Below are 20,041 nucleotides of genomic sequence, written 5' to 3' on the forward strand. Positions count from 1 at the left end.
AGATGGGTTTTCCAAATCCACTTTCCCATAACTAGATTTTATCAACAGTCCTCAAGGGTATTAAACGTACACTTGGTAACCTCCACAGCCAAAGTTGCCTATTTTGTCTGATTTGCTTATTCGTATGCGGTCTTGTCTTAATTTAAATTGCAATCTCCTTTTGGGCTATTTGCTTTGTGGCCTTTTTTGGGTTGTTTCGTAAGCCACATTTACTTCCTCATTCTGATGCCTTGTTTGATCCTAAGCAACAATTTATGTTAACATCAATTTATTTACTGAGATAGATAAAATCCCCAGTCATACAACACAATTATAAACCAATCTAAAATATAACAGTAGTAAACATAGTAAACATCTTAAACATTCTCCCCTCTTTTAGGAGAGATAGCGCTCTGTGATAAAACATTCATCAACCGCTGCAAGGATGCTTCTCGCTTGGTCATTCCATCTGACAATTGTAATGATGCAGGTATTCATCGAACAGAAACTTTACCTTCATTGATCATTTTCACCTTTTTTCCAATCTCCAACATCCTTACAATCTAGGCACATTTCATCATTTGTACCTTCTTTCCTTATGTTGTACCAACTACTGTACTTCCCTGTAGCTTTTCCACCTCTATTTATCACTTTTGCTGAAAACCATTCTGGTACATCTTTCATTTTCACTTCAACATGGTCGTTAACTTTGGGAAAATCATGCTCTTTTCGAACAGACACCTGTTGTTCTCCTTCTAAATTCATTTCTGCTTGGGGTACATCTGAAACATTTTCCTCATGTTCACTTCTGTTACGTTGTTCTTGTTGCACAGGTGTAGCATTTTACTCTTCAACCTCTAAATCAATCACTACTTCTGATTGATGATCACCTACATCTTTGTTCTCTTTAAGATCTGTATTGTCAAGTTTGTTCTGATTAGAGCCAGAAAAATCTTGACCCACTTTAACTAATCGACAAGGTGGGACTCTGACATACACACTGCCTTGCCGAACAAAAACAACCTTGCCGTCTTGACCAATAACTTTAGCAGGACTCCTCCACTTTGGTGAATCATCACGTTTATAGTAGACTTTCTCTCCGTGTAATACTGTGTGTTAGTACTTCGAATCTGATGACGCAAAGCTCTTCTAACTCTTTCTGAAGCTTCAGCTTCAATAAATGCTTTACGTGCATTATGAAGGGCATTAATATGCTTTGCAAACACGTGATACGGTTACACCCTCTAAAGCTGGTGGATTTGCATTTAACACTGATGGCAAATTCGGATTCCGTCCGAAAACTAATTGATAAGAACTTTAACCAGAATTCATATGCAAGGAATTCTTGGCATTAAGTGCCCAGACCAAACCAACTTCCAACAATAATTTTGGGCTTTCATCAAGAATCTTTCTCAAACAATCATCTACAATTGCATGGTTCCTTTCACACAATCCATTTTGCCATGGACTACAAGCTGCTGTGTTTAAAACTTCAATATTTAGGTTATCACACATATCCCGGTACTCTTCATTAGCAAATTCTCCTCCATTGTCTGCTAATAAGCGTCCAGGAACACCAAATCCATTGCCAATCCACAACTGCATGGTTTTGTCAATAATAACAGAAGGTAATTTGCTTCGAATTACTGTAGCTAAAGTGAATCGAGTAGCTGCATCAATGAGGTAAAACAACCATATTTTACTTTTTACCCATTCTTTAAGATCCATTACAACACACTGATTGAAATCAGAAGCTGATGGCAGTGAGACCACTGGTCTAGGTGGTGTCCGTTTAAACTTCTTGCATGTTTCACAGTCCTGTTCAATTTGATCCAGGATTCTCTTACAGTCTTCATCATATAGTTTTGCATCAACCTTTGTGTATTCTAGTACAGGTATTACATTATCGGTTCAATGGAGCAAAACAATTCAACTTGGTCAGTGTACAGTTGCTGTTCCATTGGTGGCTGTCCCAGGCTCCTCATTATGTCCTGTTACAGCTGTCCAACATGCATTTTCTTTTACCACAGCAGCCTACCCAATAGCCAGGCTTTTTGCCTCTGGCCCTAAGCTCTGCGTTTTTACATAAAAGTCATTTATGTCTTGTATGAAGCAGGTACTTTTAGAGTTAGGCATTCCTGCTTCTCAGTATGGGACCCACTCATTCTGGCGTTGTGGTGCTACCTTTGCATTAGAAGCGGCGCTTTCTTTTGATGTCATCTCACTTTTGGGTGATTGGAAGTCCGATGCCTTGTATCTTTACCTACATATATGCCCCTGGTTCAGCGCGTGTTCGCCCAACAGGTTATTCAGGCCTTGCCATAAGCAAATAACCTCCCAAGCAATTAATTACTCGCGTCAGACTGTCTACGCGAGCAATTTTTCTCGCCATATTTTTATTCGCTAAAAAACTTTACATTTAGTCTCTCAGGGCATCTTTTTCAGGAGAGGCGTGCGCCTTGGCACACACATAAATCGTCAGTATGTCAGTAGCTCGTTTCGAACTTTCGTCAGTTAAAACGTCCAATAGATTTCCGTCTTGGTCGGACACTTTTAGATCTCAGAAATATTGAATAGTCCTGGTCCTTTTAATCCACGAGCAAGCCTATTCATAGCCAACCTGACCATCCTAGCTAATTCACCAACTCCTGACTTAGTTAAAATACTACGTAGACATAAATCTCTTTTGCCTGGCCTCTTCGTCGTTAGTATGAACTGTTGCACGATGGGTGGAAAATAAATACACCAAATATCTTTTCAGTTTCAGGTTGATGTTCGTGCAGGAATTTCACTTAAAAGACCAATCAATTCATGAGAAAAACATTTACACTTATCTCAAAATGTTAATATTTACACAAGCAATAGAATGCTCGGGTAACGAGCATTTACGCGACTCATGGCAAGGCCTGTTATTGCATCTCATTTAGCTTAATTTTTAATTCTTTTTTCCACACCTATTCACTTTGGATTGACACTTCCACTATTGCCTAGAATTATGCTATTCAATCGTTTTTAGTCTTTTTATGCAGTTTTTGCTTTAGTCTTCTATACAGTCCTCAGCGTTGTTGCGTTTTATCATTCAGTAGATTATACTCTTCTATATAACACAGATGTTTTTACGTATTATATAGCCTTTACTTTGTTTTATGAGCCTTCGTTCTTGTATTTATCCAAGCTTGTAAGAGACTGTCTATTTTCATTTATATGTTTGTAGTTTGTATATTATAGTCACTTTTGTAACAGAACTGACGCTATGCACAACTTCTTATTGGTTGAGTTTAAATAACAAAATATGCCGACATTTAAGCTTTGTAGTGTGTTTTTCGTCATTATAGAACGAAATACGGCGATATTTAAGCATCGTAGGAAGGTTTCTCATCATTTTAGAACAAATGATTTTTAAGCTTCGAAGGGAGATTTTTTGTTTTTTCAGAACAGAATATGACGATTTTTAAGCTTTGTAGGTTTTTTTTGTCATTTTATAATGAAGTACAGCGATATTTAAACTTGGTAGGGACATCTTGTTATTACAGGACAAATTACAGCAATATTTAAGCTTCCTAGGGACATCTTGTCATTACATAAAGAATTACGTGGATATTTAATCTTTGTCAGGTTGTTTTCTTGTCATTATAAAATGAAATACTACAATATTTAAGCTTGGTAGGGACATTTTCTTGACACTACAGAACAAATCATGGTGATATTTAACCTTTGTAGGTACGTTTTCTCACTTTAAAGAAAAACGTTACGTTCTTTTTAATTTAAAAAGAAAGACTGCAACATTAAGTTTTGTAGCGTCGTGTTTTCAAAATTACAACAAAATACGGCGATATTTAAGCTTTAAAGGAACGTGTTCTTGTCATTATAGCACGAAATACAGCAACTTTTAGGAAAAAGATATTTTTGTTGAACAATTTTAATTGGTTTTTAATTGGTCCAACATCATTCGGGAAATTTTAAATTTGCTCAAACCTTCACACAAAAAAGTCAATTGAACATGCAGTTGCATTGAATGTCAAAATTGTGTACCCTGAGCCCATGTAGGCTACATTATGGCCAGAATGCTCAAGCAGTTGAAATCAATGTTGATTATTAAATTTGTGTTGTTGTAAAAATAACATTAAAAAATTGGTATTTTCCCCATCAGGTTGAAATTATTAAGCCTAAAAAGTGTAGGCTGAAACCATAATTTAATTTTAGGCAGCCATTGAAAATATGTTATTACCGCCTCCTCAGACCCACTCACTTGCGGTATTAAGAACCCAAAACTTTATACGTTTACCTACTAGGTCTGAAAAAAACACAGAAAAATAAAAAGTAATCAGATTTCTTCTAAGTTTTGGTGCCAATTTTTTCTTTTGTTTTGAATTTCAGCCCTCAAAATTAGCAGCATTTTCAAGTCAATGCTTGCAATTTTAAAGCTATGTGTGAAGGCTATGAACAGTGAACAATAAATACAATATTTTTCAAGAATGCAACATATTTGATGACGGCCTTATATGCTTTATTACTTTTTTATAAACTTCCCAGCTTAGTATGCTTAAAAAAGTTATTTAAAAAAATATGTGCATGTACTATTTCTTCATTATACATAGACAAGTGATATTATTTTGAAAGAATGTAAAAGTAGCAGGGAACTCATTACGTTATAAGTAAGCCATTCCTTAAAGGAATCCCAAGGTACTTTTGCAAGTTAGTCTTACCTGAAAGATTTTGATGAGAAATTCCCAACGACATATAGAAAAGAACTGCCAAAGCAAGTTTGAAGCATTTTAAAGATAACTGCTTCAATACATCCCACGATAAAGTAAAAAGACAATTATTAAATTTTTTTTTATGATATTTTTCTAACATGTTATATAAATCCAACGTGTCGTAAGAGCGTTTAGATACAAAATTGTGACGCAAGCAGTTTTAAATTTAGAGTATGTCAACCTCGCCCCAGGCCTTTTGCTTCTCAGCTGCACTGTACTTCCATAATAACAGATTTCAAATGCATGCATGGAGCATTAATGTCAACCGCAGTTCTTGTACTTCTGCATTTTGAGAGCTGGCAAATAACTGCCATCACAATTACTGCACTTATTAGAATACTGTGGCAGTTTTGTACACATCAAAATTCAGCTGATGTAATTTTTTAACTTAATAAAACCTGTCGACTATGAAAATTAGTATTAAATGTTAGTTACCTTGAACAGAAAACAATTTCTCCAGTCAAATAATCCAAGTGAAAACAAACAATTAATTAACTCTCAATAACACCACTATTAATATCATTAACACGACGATTAGCAATTAACAATGTTCTCCAATGTAACCATTAAACAATATCACTGGTATAACTCAAGCTCCTCCACAGCTATGATTTGTTATTACTTTAATTAGTTAATATCTTGTCTAAAGGGAAAAGTATCAATCTCCCTTCTTTTCTTCTTTTCGTTGATTGTAAATTCGTATCAATTGCATTCACAGTATCAGGCCATAGTCTCATGGTTAGCTATCTCCCGAAAATGAATGTCAATCTCAATGTCCCTTTTACAACAATCTATCAACGAGATGTCTATCAACGAAAATCAACGTCTTTTCAATAACAAATTTCTATGAGCAATTATAACATAAATTTGCAATTTGCCCTTTTATTTCCACTCGGAGTCGTTTGTCTGATACTGTCTTGGTTGAACCAGCACATTCGAAGAGTGATCTACTATCAGTTAAACATACAACTTCAGGTTTTTCGGCTAAAGACTCTTCAATCATTTTAGCCAAGAAGAATGCTGTGTCAGCTCCATCTACAGAAGCTAGTGACTCCGCTGAAAGAGTTGAACGTACTACACGACGAACTTTATTTGAGCTCCAGGAAATTGGTGATGATTTTCCTGAACCATCAGTTAAGAAGGCGATATGACCACCTTGACTTTGACCTCCTTCGAGATTGTTGAAGCTGGCATCAGTGAAAACCTTGATGCTTAGGTTATTCAAGGTAAGTTTTGGCACAGTAATGTGGCAATCTTGAGATTTCAAGAACTTTATCGTCTTATTGATGAGTTTAATATCAGCTAGAGTAGCTGTTGTTACTCTTGATGACACATCGCTTACGGTGAAGCTAATTTCTGGTCTTGACATACATGCCAACCAATTGAGCTTCCCAATTGATTGTCTCATTTTAGATCTTTCAACTTCATTGATTGGTTCATCCTTAGAGCATTTTATTCTCTCCATACTGAGAGTGATTGGCTCTAGCTCATTGATATAATCGGCTTGTTTGATGGTGATTGTTCCATCTTCATTTTGATCGAGGTCAATACCAATATATTTGAAGTGTCGTATATGTTCACTACTGGTCTTGAAGATACTCTTCAACTTTGATACCACATTAACGAAGGTAGAACTTCCTGCCCAAATCACGTCATCAACGAAACATACCAATATTCCGAAAATCAATGTATTTGAAGACCAGATGAATATTCCTTGATCTAGTTCAATAGGCTTTCCACCGAGTTGAATTAATTCACTTCGCAGTTTTAGGTACCAGCTACGACTTGCGTCAGCAAGACCATACACCGTTTTTGACAACTTCCAAAGGTTTTTGGTATTAGCCTCCTTCGGCGGCAGAACAATGACTTCTCTGTCAATCTTCTTTCCTTGAAGGAATGCTGTTTTGATGTCCAGAGAATTCAACATCCAATTTTTGGATGAAATTATCGTCAATGCTAATCTCAATCCTTCCTTAGAGCACGTTGGACTGTCTGTTTTAAAATTTTGGACTTCTTTAAAACCACGTGCCACAAGTCGTGCCTTAACTGAAGGTTGGCCATCAATAATCTTTGGTGTTACAACCCATCGTAGACTCATAGTTTCTTGTCCTTCATTAGGTATCTCGATGTAGACTGAATTGTTAATCCATGACTGTAGTTCTTTTGACTTTGCTGACAGTACTTCACTGCTGTTGGTGATCAGAGTGACTTCTGAAGGGTCATCATTGATTTCAATATCCTTGATGTTTGCAAAGTTTACCGCTCTCTTCATACCAGTTTCTGTTTCTACATTAAACCAGCCATCATGCTTGCCTCCAACTTTCCCTGCTCTTGATATGATTTTAGCCTTTTTCCATTCCCCACCTTTGTCCTTATACTTTAGACAAAGATTCGGTCTTAATTTCGGCTTCTCCCTCGGCAGCATGCTATGTGCTTCAGCAGAAATTGGCTGTGTTTGATGAGCTGGTGCATCATTGTTTAAAGGCTCTGATTTTTCAGACGATTGATCTTCATTTTCTGATTTTTCAGACGAATGATCTTCATTTTCATTGCCAGATCCTGATTCTGATTCTGATTCTTGAAATCTAGGTGGTTGTTCCTCAGTGAAGGTGTTGTCCCCTGCCTCTGTCGTTTTTTCTGATGAACCACAGCCGCCGTCATGTACCAATTTTACACGACAAGGATGGACCCGAACGTAATAGCTTCCATGTTTGATCAAAATTTGTTGGCCGTCCTGACCAAGCACAGTACCAGGACCTTTCCATTCGTTGCTATCGTTCCGTTTATAGTAAACATTATCACCTGTAAGATATTTGGTTTCTCCTGAAGATCTAATGTTGTGAGATAGTGCCCTTCTGATTCTTTCTGAGTGCTCACTTGCAATAAATGCTTCTCGAGCCTTGTGAAGGGCTTCCAGATTCTCTCTCATTAACTGCGTTGCTGGTTTTCCTGACAGAGCTGGTGGTTTGTCATCCATTAGTGATGGTAGACGTGGATTCGTTCCAATTGCTAATTGATATGGTGTAAAACCGTGTGCATTATGTAGTGAATTCTTTGCATTTACACACCAATAAAGAGCAATATTCAAGCTGCAACTTGTATCATTGAGCACCTTGTCTAGCATGTTGGATAGTGTTTGGTTGTGTCTCTCAACAATACCATTTGACCAAGGGGATTCCGCGGCAGTTGTCTTAATTGTGATGCCAAATTGTTCTGCTAGATTGATGAGCTCTTCGTTAGCAAATTCACCGCCATTGTCGACTAAAAATTTATCACACGAGCCATAAACAGATATCCATGTCTTTAGTATTGCTTCAATAACAGTTGTCGGGTTTTTGTCCTTTTTTATTGTTGCAGCAGATAGGCGAGTACAGAGATCGATTAGGTGAAGGATGATTTTCTTGTCGTAGAATTTTAGATCCATCGCAACGGTTTCAAGGAACTTAGATCCCATGGGTAATCCTACTACAGGGCGAGGTGGTGATCGTCGGTAGATTTGGCATGTTGTACATTCTTTATCAATTCTTTTTACTTCTGATATCAATTCTTTATTGTTGTTCCATGGTGGTCCTGCCTTATTGATCAATGACATGAGTTGATTGAGAGATGGGTGAGCAAACTGTCGGTGAAGTTTTTCAGCGATTGCAGTCATGTTGTTGTCTTCCCTTGAGATAAAAACAAAATTGCATTCATAAGGTTTGTCGATTGATGCAATTACTTGACGCGGTCGAGTCAAAGGAATGGTATAATGTCCACTTGAGGTTGTGGCCAAGTGAACAGTTTCTCCCAATGCTTTTGCAGTGTCACTCTGGAAGTCAAGAATCATATCGGCCCTTTTCATAAATGATTTTGATAGTAACAGGGGTAGGACTTTTGGTATCACATCTGTATTTATTTTTACCTTTGTGTTGCCAATGATAGCAGGAATAGATGCTTTTCCACAAGCTTGGACTTGTTCACCGTCTCCGAAGCGATATAAACTTTTGCTATGGTGATGTTTTACTTCCCTCTTTTCTTCATCAGATAGAGAGCTTATGTATTGATCTAACCAAACATCCCCACAAACGGTTTTACTGGCACCGCAATCGAGTAGGCCACAATTCCATGTTTCTGATACTAGATGTTTGAGTTGACCTGGTTTATCGCTTTCGTTGAGAAGGACGATTTCATGAACCATGTATGTATCATTTTGCTTTTCCGGACAGTCTTGTTGCCAATGAAAAACACTTTCGCATATCGCACATCGAGATACACGACCATTCCTGTCAAGTGGGTTTTTAGTAGGTTTTCTTGTGCCATCTGCTTTGGGTCGAGAAGCATGTTTATCTTGGCGCCATGTATTCCCTTTTTTGTTGTATCTTGATGATGATGATGCAAATCTTTGATTTAGATTACGTTTGGTGTAATATATCCCTTCTTCATCTGATGATGATTGTTGACACTCGTCTGGGTATGCTTCATTAGCATAAAACGATGGTTCTGCTTTGATTTTGATGGAGGACATACTACTGTCTAAGTCACCATCAATTGATTCTTCGGCAAATACTTTTATCAATTTCTGTCTCACATCATCATAAACTAAGTTTGTTATTGTTGCTTTTATGAGTCTTTTTATGAGAACTGTCAAGATTAGCAGCCTTTAATAATCTATAGGCTAGCAGGTCATCTGGGTAATTGATGTAAGCCTTTATCTTATAGTACCTCTTTTCAAACTCTGTTAAGAAATCTCGAATCTTCTTCTCTTTTGTTCGTTTATAAGTCTCAAATTTTTCAATTGCATCAAATTTTTCTGTCAGTTTATCCTTTGCATATATCTTATCGAGCCTCTTTAAGATATTCTTAACTCCGTCTTCAGATGATATTTGTTCAGATGGAAGTTCCAATGCAGCTTCCTGTGATTTCCCATCAAGAGTAAGTACAAGGGACGGTCCTTGTTTCTTTTTATCTAGTGTTGTAAGCTCCGTCCAAATTCCAATTAATTTCTTCCAATCATCATAGTTCTTACTTTGGGATAGCAGAGGAGGAGCTTTATTGTATGACACCGACGTTGCCATTTTTCTCTGCTACCATGAAAATTAGTATTAAATGTTAGTTACCTTGAACAGAAAACAATTTCTCCAGTCAAATAATCCAAGTGAAAACAAACAATTAATTAACTCTCAATAACACCACTATTAATATCATTAACACGACGATTAGCAATTAACAATGTTCTCCAATGTAACCATTAAACAATATCACTGGTATAACTCAAGCTCCTCCACAGCTATGATTTGTTATTACTTTAATTAGTTAATATCTTGTCTAAAGGGAAAAGTATCAGACTACACTACTTTTATCAGCAATTTATGCCTTCACACATTTTTTTAGCGACACATTTATAGCGCTCTCACTTCACCTAATGACTTGTTCTTAATTAGTCTTTCTGCACACGTGATTGTGCAAGTCCTACAGACTTATGTGTAATTTTATTACAACAAATAATTGCAGACACAAGGTTATGGGTTTAAAAAATACGTTGGCCATCACGTTACAAATGCCAAGTGTCTCGAATTACAAAGAAGGCTGCGACTGCCCTTAACCCTTTGTGCTGAGGAGGTTTCTTATGAGCCTATAGTTACACCTGGATATTTTGTTAATTTTGTTAATTTTGCTAACTTTTATTTGTTTTCCATAATAAATACTTTTAAAATAAAAATGTGGCATTTTAAAAATAATCATTGCATTTAACAACTGTATAAAAGTTTGCAAATATGACTAAATAGGCTGGTGTGAAACTAAAACCTCACTTAGTTGGAACTAATTACAGTATGACTTCTCTATAAAAATAGCTGTATTCTGTTCAAAAAGACTGCAGCCCTTAAAGAGTAATTTTTATGCACAAAATACTGATGTAGGAAATTGTACGATGGATGGATCGGCGGACTTGTGGATTTTTCCACAGGCTACAGACTAGTTTATTTATTAATGGCAATAAGCTGTGTGTTCAAAATGGCTGTGCACAGCTCAAAGGGAACTTAAGGTAGAAAATGATGTTAGACTACGCAGATACGTGTAGATCCCATAAACTTGGAATCTGTACACCGTTTTGCAATCAAACTTTGAATAAACATGTACGGTCTATGCAAGCTTATTGAGAAAATTTTATTGCAAACTAAATTGTAGATCCTAAGTTATTGGGTCATTGGAAAAAAATTAAGAGGCCTGGAACAAGCAAACTAGTGTCATTTTGGCAAAATTTACCTTTATAATATCTATGCACTGAACTGAACTTTGAAATAAATAAAAAAAATGTAAATGTTAATTTTTTTTGATAAGGATGATTACATGCCTTTAAGCTCTTAAGCTCATCTTTCTACTACACTATTTTAAAATTTTATTTTCATTTTGTTTTTTGCATGATTTTACAAAACTTGCGCCATTTCTTATTAAAATTGTGATAAAATAAAGATTATTTTATATTTACTAAATATCAATTCGGAATATATTTTGTGAACTTTGTTTAATATTTAATCAAATTTACTGTGTTTTTTATAAAAACATCTTAATTTTGGCTGTCTTAATTTTGGATGTGCTTATTTTTTGCTAAATTTGGTCTCAATATGCTTTTAAATAAATGCAATAGTTAAAAGGGTTATAAAAACTTCAAATTTTATGTTTTAAAAGGTGTTAACATCTTAACCCAGATCCACCAGTAAAAATGTGATGATTATTGTTATATGTATTTTATGAGAAACTAACGCAGCACTATTTTCTTTTTTTGTATGTTTTCCTAAGCTTAAATTAGTTTATAATATCTATGAATTGATAAAGTTTGAATGCACATCCCTTATCAAGTCTAAAATTACTGATGAAAAATTTACCATTACTTAAATATGACATCATAATTTATGCAGCATAATTTAAATCTGAAGTTCTTTAAATGTGAATATCTTAAGAACGAAAAGAGCTTTTTAAAAAATTTAAAAAGACTTGTTAGCCAACTTTTTAAGCTCTATACAATATAAGTCCAACATCATTTTATACCTTGGGTTCCCTTCAAGCATTAGTGTCTTATCAGTAGCTACATCAGTGTATAAGGGCGATTTAACTTATTTGCTACAGAATTAAAAACCGCTCTGGCTGGAATTAATTTCTTTTATGATATCAAATTTTTTATTGGTATATTAAAAATTTCCATAACTAAAGAAGTATTATGTTTCAGATTTAATGCAATACACCATTAGGAAGAAGAATAAATTGTCTACAACAAGAGATAAAAATAACTTTTGAAATTAAAACATATATAATTGAAAGAAATATGCTATGAATAGATTTTTGTTTTGATGTTTGTAGATTTTTTTTATGATAATTTGGAGAAGTTTGCAAAGAAAAACAATATGAAAAAGTATTTGTGCCTGTGCCTCAACTAGAACTTTTGTAGTATAATATCTATCACCAAATATATGATGCCCAGGGCCAAGTGGATGTAATAATATTCAAAGATTTTTTTCTGACATTCCGGACTCTAACATGTTTGCGGCATAATCAGTTTCGGCACCAAAATATGGTAAGATATGGTACGCATAGCCAGTAGTAGCACAACATAAACCAAAAGTGTTATACATTTTGTATTTTGATTGTCCTTTCCATTTGATTACCATTTCGTCGATAAAAACATCTTGATAAGGATAGTATGACGTTTGAAAGTTTTTGACAATTTCATTTATAAATGGTTCAATTTTGGCTTTGGTTTGTGCTATGGCTGGGGAAACATGAAGAATTGTGTGCATTATAGATTAAAATCTGTGGTGGAACCATGGTGTATACATTGAGGAATTCATTGAACAGTAATCTTTGATTGATGGTTTCTTGTCTAATCCCATTGCAATGACAACAGCAAGAAGTTTGATTAGCTTGTACCGATTAATTGGCTTCCACTTGCCATAGATAGAAGTCTTTTTGGCTTGGTTATTAGCTATAACTTTAGCAACATCAAATTCATTGATCATATCAACTAAGTTTATTTGACCTTCAAGAGGAAATAATTCAAAAAAGTAATCAATTGGAGTGTTTTTCTCTTCAAAGTTACCTTTAACTCCTGGAGTTTTACTTGGTATAAACCGGAAGTTGTGTGTTCTATGATCATCATCATCATCCCCAGTAAAAACTAATCCTCAGAAGGTTGTGAGGGAAGAGCCTTTTTCTTTCTGGTGACGACTTTCCTTTTTAGCTGGTGTTGGCTGCTCCTGCTGTAGCTATAGGAGGCTCGTGGTCAACATCAGAATCACTTTCGTTTACATCTATATCTTCTTCACCTTCAGTTAGCAAATATTCAGAGTCACTTTCTGAAAGATATGTATCGTTGTTAGCATCAGTGTCAGTGTCACTATCACTTTCATTGATCAAGTTGTTGATTATATTGGCAGCCTCTTCAGGTGTATACACTTTTCGACTTGCCATTATTTTTTTTTAAATCTAAACTTGTGGCTGTATATGACGGAGATATAACTAAATTGAAACGGGAAATTCATCATCATATCATTCTCGGCCTAACGTCCGTTTTCCATGTTAGCATTGGTTGGATGTGGTATATTAATGACCCTCTTCCAATCTGATCTAGACTGTGTTAGATCTAAACTCAACTTCCTCTGTGTCAAGTCTGTCCTTATAAACTCATGCCAAGTCTTTCTCGGTCTGCCTCTAGGCTTTGCCCCAGGAACTATCAAGTCTTTACACTTTCTTACCCAATTATCCTCCTCCATTCTTTCCAAGTGCCCCAGCCAATTCAATCTTCTTATCTGGATAACATCTTTAATTCTACGGAGACTTAGCCTGCTTCTTAGCTCATCTGAACTCTTTCTGTCTCTCAGACTGGCGTTGCACATCCACCTAACCATTCTCATATTCCTTTCTAAACGGTCAAGATCTTCCTGCTTCACTGCCCATGTCTCACTACCGTACAACATAACACTTCTTACACAGGCCTCATACAACCTACCTTTTACCTCAATTGACAAGACTCTGCTAGTCGACAAAGGAAGTAACTCTCTGAACTTTTTCCAAACAGAACCTATCATGCAAGTAACACTTCTTCCACCACCCCCTCACTGCCCAACATATCACCTAAGTAACAGAAGTTCTCAACTATCTCTAACGAGCCACTGTTTTACATCATTAAAGCTGGAAATACTTCAATCTCTATAATCTCACCTTTGCAACGCTTGCATACAAACTGAATGTCAGCTCTTAACCTTCCACCAATCCTACTGCACTTCTTATGTATAATTATAAAATTGAAACTAAATATATTAGCTGTTGATTACAACGATAATTATATGCATAGGTTATGCATATTTAGAATAAATTACATGTGATTGACAAGCCGCTTTCAGCGGCTTGCCATACGCTACAGAAAATCTCCGAGCCACTGTGAGCGGCTTGCCGTAGCGAATGAGTTAAGGTATAATCTTATTTTTTTACATTTTCAGCCTGAAATTGTTCTTTACTTTGAACCTTTTTTTATGCAATGAATAGAATATTATTAAAATCTCAGCCTTATCTTTGTTCTGTTCTTATTTTTAGCCATTCCCAGCCTCGCTGTTCTTATAAACAACTTAATGTATATATTGGTTTTTAAAATTTTGGAATTTAAAAAACAAGCATTATTTAAACTTTAAGAAAATTCCTTCATTAAGGTTACTGTAAGGGAAACAATTTTTTTTTTTTAGGTTTTTTGCAAAAAATTCATGACATATAGAAAAAAATTCTCTTTCCAATGACATATTTTATAGTTTATGAAAATATCTGGAACATCCTTTTTTTCTGGAAAAAGCCTTTTAGAGCTGTTATATCCTTCACACCTGAAAAAATATGTGCAAAATGAGTTAGGCATATTTTTTGTAAACATTATGCATAATATGGAACTCCCGTATAAAAGTATGCATAATAATATTTTTTAGATAGTTTACTTTCACTATCGAATTAAAAAAAATAATCAAAGTGTCTTATAAACCTGACTTCTGTCTATTAATGATTCTGAGCGCGTGCACGCATATTCAGCAAAAAGAAAAAGTTCGCACTTCTATCATCTTTCTGCATACTCAGTTCACACATTTTTATAACACCTATGAAAATATTTAAAAACAAATATCTTGTTAGTAAATTTTCGCATACACGCCTTTACGTTTGTGGTCTCTTTTTCCGAAAGCTTCCTATTGGCTCATCGAAATTTTCAGTAATGAAAGCTGAATAAATTATGGACAAAAGGTTCCAGGATTTTTTTGTATAAATTACTCATTAGCGAATTATGACGACAGAAAGAAAAAAATATGCATTTAATTGCTTTGGGTTCCAGAATAATAACACAAATTGATAGAAACAATGTATTTCTGTTGGAATTAGTAGAAACAACACATTCAGTATGCGTAGACATTTTTGGGGAATGGGTAGGAATGAAGGTGCCTCCTTCGTGCTCCGTCATATGCACAAATATATAATGCATAACCTGAGCGTCAGGTTTTGCGTTATAGGCGTTTCATGCCCTGAGCGTCAGGTGCATGAGACAGATGAGATGCACTGAGCGTCAGATGCATCGACATGTCCTGAGCGTCAGGCACATGCTAATTATGGTGTTCTCTTCCATACCCTGAGCATTAGGTGTATGAGAGATGCCCTGAGCGTCAGGGGCTTCAACATGCCCTGAGCGTAAGGCGCATGTTTCCTATACACATAATGACTACACTAGAGATGCCCTGAGCGTCAGGTGCATCGACATGTCCTGAGCGTCAGGCACATGCTAATTACTGGTGTTTTTATTCATACCCTGAGCGTCAGGTGTATGAGAGATGCCCTGAGCGTCAGGGGCTTCATCATGCCCTGAGCGTCAGGCGCATGTTTCTTATTCACATGATGACTACACTAGAGATGCCCTGGGCGTCAGGCGCATCGACATGTCCTGAGCGTCAGGCACATGCTAATTACTTGTGTTCTTATTCTACAATGACTTTTATCAACACATTACTTGCCTAAACGGCTGACGAAGGAGGCCCAACACACCCACCAATTAAATTAGAGGCTCCCTACTTGTTGTTTCTACCTCTGGACTAAAACCCTGACATAACATGAGCCAAAAGAAATGTCAGGGAAACAGGCAGAAGCAATTTGTCTGGTTATGTTGTGCTGCATGCTCACATAACATTTGTGATGTGGTTGTCTTTAGTTGCATTGGAGACGTTAATGATATTTCCATTTCGACTCGAGTCCATTGCAACACGATGATTGAATTGGTATCTCATCCACCATTAGTAGGCGTGTTGATGACATAAAATAAAAAAGAAATAGGTAAAGAAAATCAGTCTATAAAAGGGTGGGAGGGTGGGTAACTGTTACCTGTAAGGTACATCTGAAGAACTTGTGCAGTGTGGGATGTTGGGTTCTTATATGCAACCATTAATAATCAAGACCTGGGTAGGGTCCAGTTCCTTTACCTTTGGTGTGTGTTTATTTCATTGTATTTTCTTTTTGGAAAATTACCATCTCACGGAAATAGCACCATCAAAAAAGTCTTTCATCAAGCATTCAGAAACAAAAAAACATAACAAAAAAATTTAAAAGCATTGATAAATTATAAGGGTTTTTCTGAGACTACTCATCAAGGGAGTTTTTTCTTTTACAGTAACCTTAAGGCCAAAAAAAGTTTTTTGATTTTAAAATTTACAATGTTACTACTGCAATTTTTGCATGTCATTAATTTTATGACAAACTAAAAACTGTTTTAATTTACTGTCCTGGCATTTTTTTAGTCGTTAATTTCAGATTAATAATTTCATGAACAGTAATATTTTTTATAATTCTTATAATGTAAATGTTTGAAGTACTAGTTTTATCAGAATATATATGCTAACTTTCTTTACATGATCTTGTTTTACGTTTTTAGACCTTAACTAATAGAATGAACTTGTTAATACCAAATGAGGGGAATATGCTGAACATCGCAATACTGTTTTTAAGCTGTTACATAAATTATGGTAAGTGTTGAAGCCAATACAGATTTTCCATTTATAACTATTTGGGAAAAACTTATAGTTTTTAACTGATTTCTATATATTCTAGTGTCCAGTTTATCTCTCACCTCTCCTGCTATAATAGAAGAAGTTGTTAATAGATCTGTTACCATTACATACGTTACTGATGCTGCTGATAATGTTATTTTTATTTTTGAAATTTATTATAATGACTCCCTGATTGCTAGTGGTACTAAGTCAGTGTTAGCGGAAACTTCTTCCAAACCATTTGGTAATCGACTGCGTGCATCTTTATCGTTACAAAATCAAAAGAATTACAGTCTGCATATAGATAATCTAAAATATAACGATACTGGATTATTCTTTGCAAAAATCAATTTTTTTGACTTAAAACTTAAAATGAATAGCACTACAAAGTTGATTATTTATGGTAAGATTTATGGTATTACTTTGCAGGTTATAACACTTGTTATTTACTTTTATGGTTATAAAAGTCTGACTGAGTAAAAGTGAAAATTTCCATACAATGTGGAATGTATGGTCACACACACACTTCCACTTCAATGCACCTAACAAGAAACAGAACAATCGCGCTTTTTGATATGAATGTGTTTAAGAATGGATTTCTTGGATCAGCCTGGAACTTAATGAATTACTTTCATGTACTGTATAGCATTAATCTCACAAAATGGTTTAATGAGAAGAATGTAGCTTTTGCATCTAAGTTGAAAACTCTGATATCATAGCAAAAGCTATAGAAAGTGCTAAAATTTAGAGATTATTTTGAGAAAGTTTCAATTTACCTTGGGATGTTTCGCTTATTAGTGTGCAGGCATTGTATTTTAAAGGGGAAGTTAAAACAATTTTTTTTTTTGATATTTCATAGAACAGACAACAAGTTCCGAATTTCAGTTCCATTTAATACTTCTAACAAGAAAACCCAAAAAACTTTTCTTCTACAATTCTGGTCAAAATCTCAACCCCTTGAAGTAATCGAATGCGGGTTACCATGTCAATGTGTTAGAAAGAATGTTGTTTCCGAAAACAAAAAGCCGTTCAGTCTGAATAAACACAAAGTCTACACCTTCCTCATAAATCTATATTCGATGATTGTTCTGGGTGCATTTATAAACTTCTCTGTCCTTTTATTAAGTTAATAAGATATTATATAAAGTGAGGTACTTCATTTTTCATGTGTTGTGTATGTAGTCCAATTTTTGTTATGTTTGATTGACACTTAATATGACCCAATCATCTTACTTAGCTTTTCTTCCAATATGTGTACAAAACACAATCGAACAGTTGGTTTTCAAACTTCTCTTTGTTCTTTGCATCATTTTTTAAGAAACATGCTGAATATGCCTAAACAAATTCAAAAAATGATATCCTGAAAAAAAGGTTATAGCTACTCCTATAATTCTGAAAATAGGAAAAAATGTACACTAAATGAGTATATATGCCAGGTATGATTTATAACATTTAAAACCGCGTATGATATTTGGAACAAATAATAAATATGACAGGCAGAACCTTATTCCAGTCTATGCCTTTTACCTATATGCTTGCTTTGAAATTTTGTTTCTGAATGCAATTACATCATCATTGTTGTTCGGTCCCAGACCATCGTTATAAAAACCTTTCCGTGAAGAAAGACAATTTTTCGATGCAAAACAGCAGCTAGTTGACAAAGAAAACACAACATTCAGGAAATAAGTTATATATTTTCATAATTTTTTGGACTAGTTGTATCAATTATCAAAAAATAGTTTTTGGGTTAACTTCCCTTTTAAGTTTCTAAAATCTTGTTTTGCTGCAAAGTTTGCGAATTATAACACCATAGAAGGTCTCGTTGGCTAGGATATAATAGTGATGCTCAAAAGTAAACAAAAACGTGCCAAATTGGGTGATAAATATTTGCTCCACCATGATAATAAATTCAAGATGGCGTCCTAATTCCGAAATGTTTGTACTATTTTATTGTACTTTACATTGTTTTAAAAGGTTAGTGTTTGTGTAGAGGGATCTATTTAGTAAATTGATGTGTGTGTGCTTAAATATAAAACTCGGTGTAAAAAATGTGTGATTTTCTTTAGAATACAATTTAATGATTATGTGCTCAGAAGTATATATGCCGCTAACCTATTAACTCGAAACTACAAATCCATTCTTTAATACCTATTTTTTTTTACACTCTGGTTATTTAGGATATTTAACATACTCCTTGCCTTACCCTAGGTGGTCCAAGTATAATATCAAACTTATCATCAACCTATACTGTAGAGGAAAATACAACAAATTACAAGGTACCTATCATTTTACAAGGACATCCAAAACCACAAGTTACTTGGGAATTTGCTGGAAACAAGAATGTAAGGGTAGAAACAATTGATGAAAAAAAGAGAAAATACAAATACATTCTTACTATACCAATGATTACGAGAGAAATGAATGGAAAAGTTCTCAGTTATAAAGCAGTTGGTTATAATGATAACGAAGTTGTTGGAAGTACAAAGCTAAATGTTACGTGTAAGTATAGACTAAAAGTATTAAAAATTATTCATTGTGCTCAAACTAGATATAGATTTTCTTAAATTTTAATCGGTATTATAAATTTTAAAGATTCTCCAACATTCTGTGACACTGCTGTGATAGAAGTAATTGAATTCGCAGAAGTTGCCTCTGCTGTGTTTACTACACATGTATGTGGTAATCCTATGCCCACTGTCTCTATGGATTTTGGTGGTCAATCTGTTGCTACCGTCCTACTTGCAGAAAAAGAGAAATACAAATACACTGTAAATTTAACACCGTACCTTATACCAAATAGATGTGGAAAAAAACTTATTGTTACTGCTAAAAACAATAAAGGTGAAAGAATCAGTAGAATTGTGCTAAAATACAAATGTAAGTTTCTTTTACTGCAAAGAGTTTTGTATTTGTATATATTAACAAATATACTTACTTTATCAATCTATACATCAATTATATTTTATCCTATGTTATTGGTTCAGATGTACCTTCATTATATGGTTAAGGACATACATTCTTAAGAATTCGTTGTTGGGGCTTAACCATTTCTGAAGAATTCATGAAATTTGATTTTAAAACTATTGACATGAAAATTAAACTGTACATTTTAGTGTCTCCTATTCAAATAAACAGCATGATGAGAAAGATAGGTAGTTGTATAGATACAAACTGGAGTGCTCCAAACACTGGTGACTGTGATGTATCATACAAAGTGCATTTTTTAGACAGCAACAATGTAACAATTCATTCGAAAGTGTTTTATAACAAAGA

At 34.8% G+C, this 20,041-nt stretch overlaps 2 protein-coding genes across 18 annotated transcripts in view; both read left to right on the top strand.

Annotated features, from left to right (window-relative positions):
- The window catches only part of LOC130636211 (uncharacterized), a 62,510-nt gene that overhangs the window by 13,177 nt on the left and 29,292 nt on the right, over positions 1 to 20,041 (top strand). For 11 of the 16 annotated variants that reach the window (XR_008982239.1, XR_008982240.1, XR_008982241.1 and 8 more), the window contains exons 2-5: positions 16,654 to 16,744; positions 16,830 to 17,171; positions 18,977 to 19,267; positions 19,361 to 19,645. Coding sequence is in view for 11 of the 16 variants with exons in the window: in XM_057445865.1 (XP_057301848.1) it covers positions 16,654 to 16,744; positions 16,830 to 17,171; positions 18,977 to 19,267; positions 19,361 to 19,645 (1,009 nt within the window). In the remaining 5 variants the exon portion in view is untranslated. Of the gene's footprint in view, positions 1 to 15,936; positions 16,059 to 16,653; positions 16,745 to 16,829; positions 17,172 to 18,976; positions 19,268 to 19,360; positions 19,646 to 20,041 lie in introns of all 16 variants that reach the window. The other 5 variants (XM_057445857.1, XM_057445859.1, XM_057445860.1 and 2 more) reach the window with 3 other exon arrangements.
- LOC130636213 (uncharacterized) overlaps positions 1 to 20,041 on the top strand; it is a 63,001-nt gene that overhangs the window by 10,877 nt on the left and 32,083 nt on the right. The window lies entirely within an intron of this gene.

The sequence above is a fragment of the Hydractinia symbiolongicarpus genome, chromosome 3 (assembly GCF_029227915.1).
Source record: "Hydractinia symbiolongicarpus strain clone_291-10 chromosome 3, HSymV2.1, whole genome shotgun sequence".
NCBI classification, from domain to species: domain Eukaryota; kingdom Metazoa; phylum Cnidaria; class Hydrozoa; order Anthoathecata; family Hydractiniidae; genus Hydractinia; species Hydractinia symbiolongicarpus.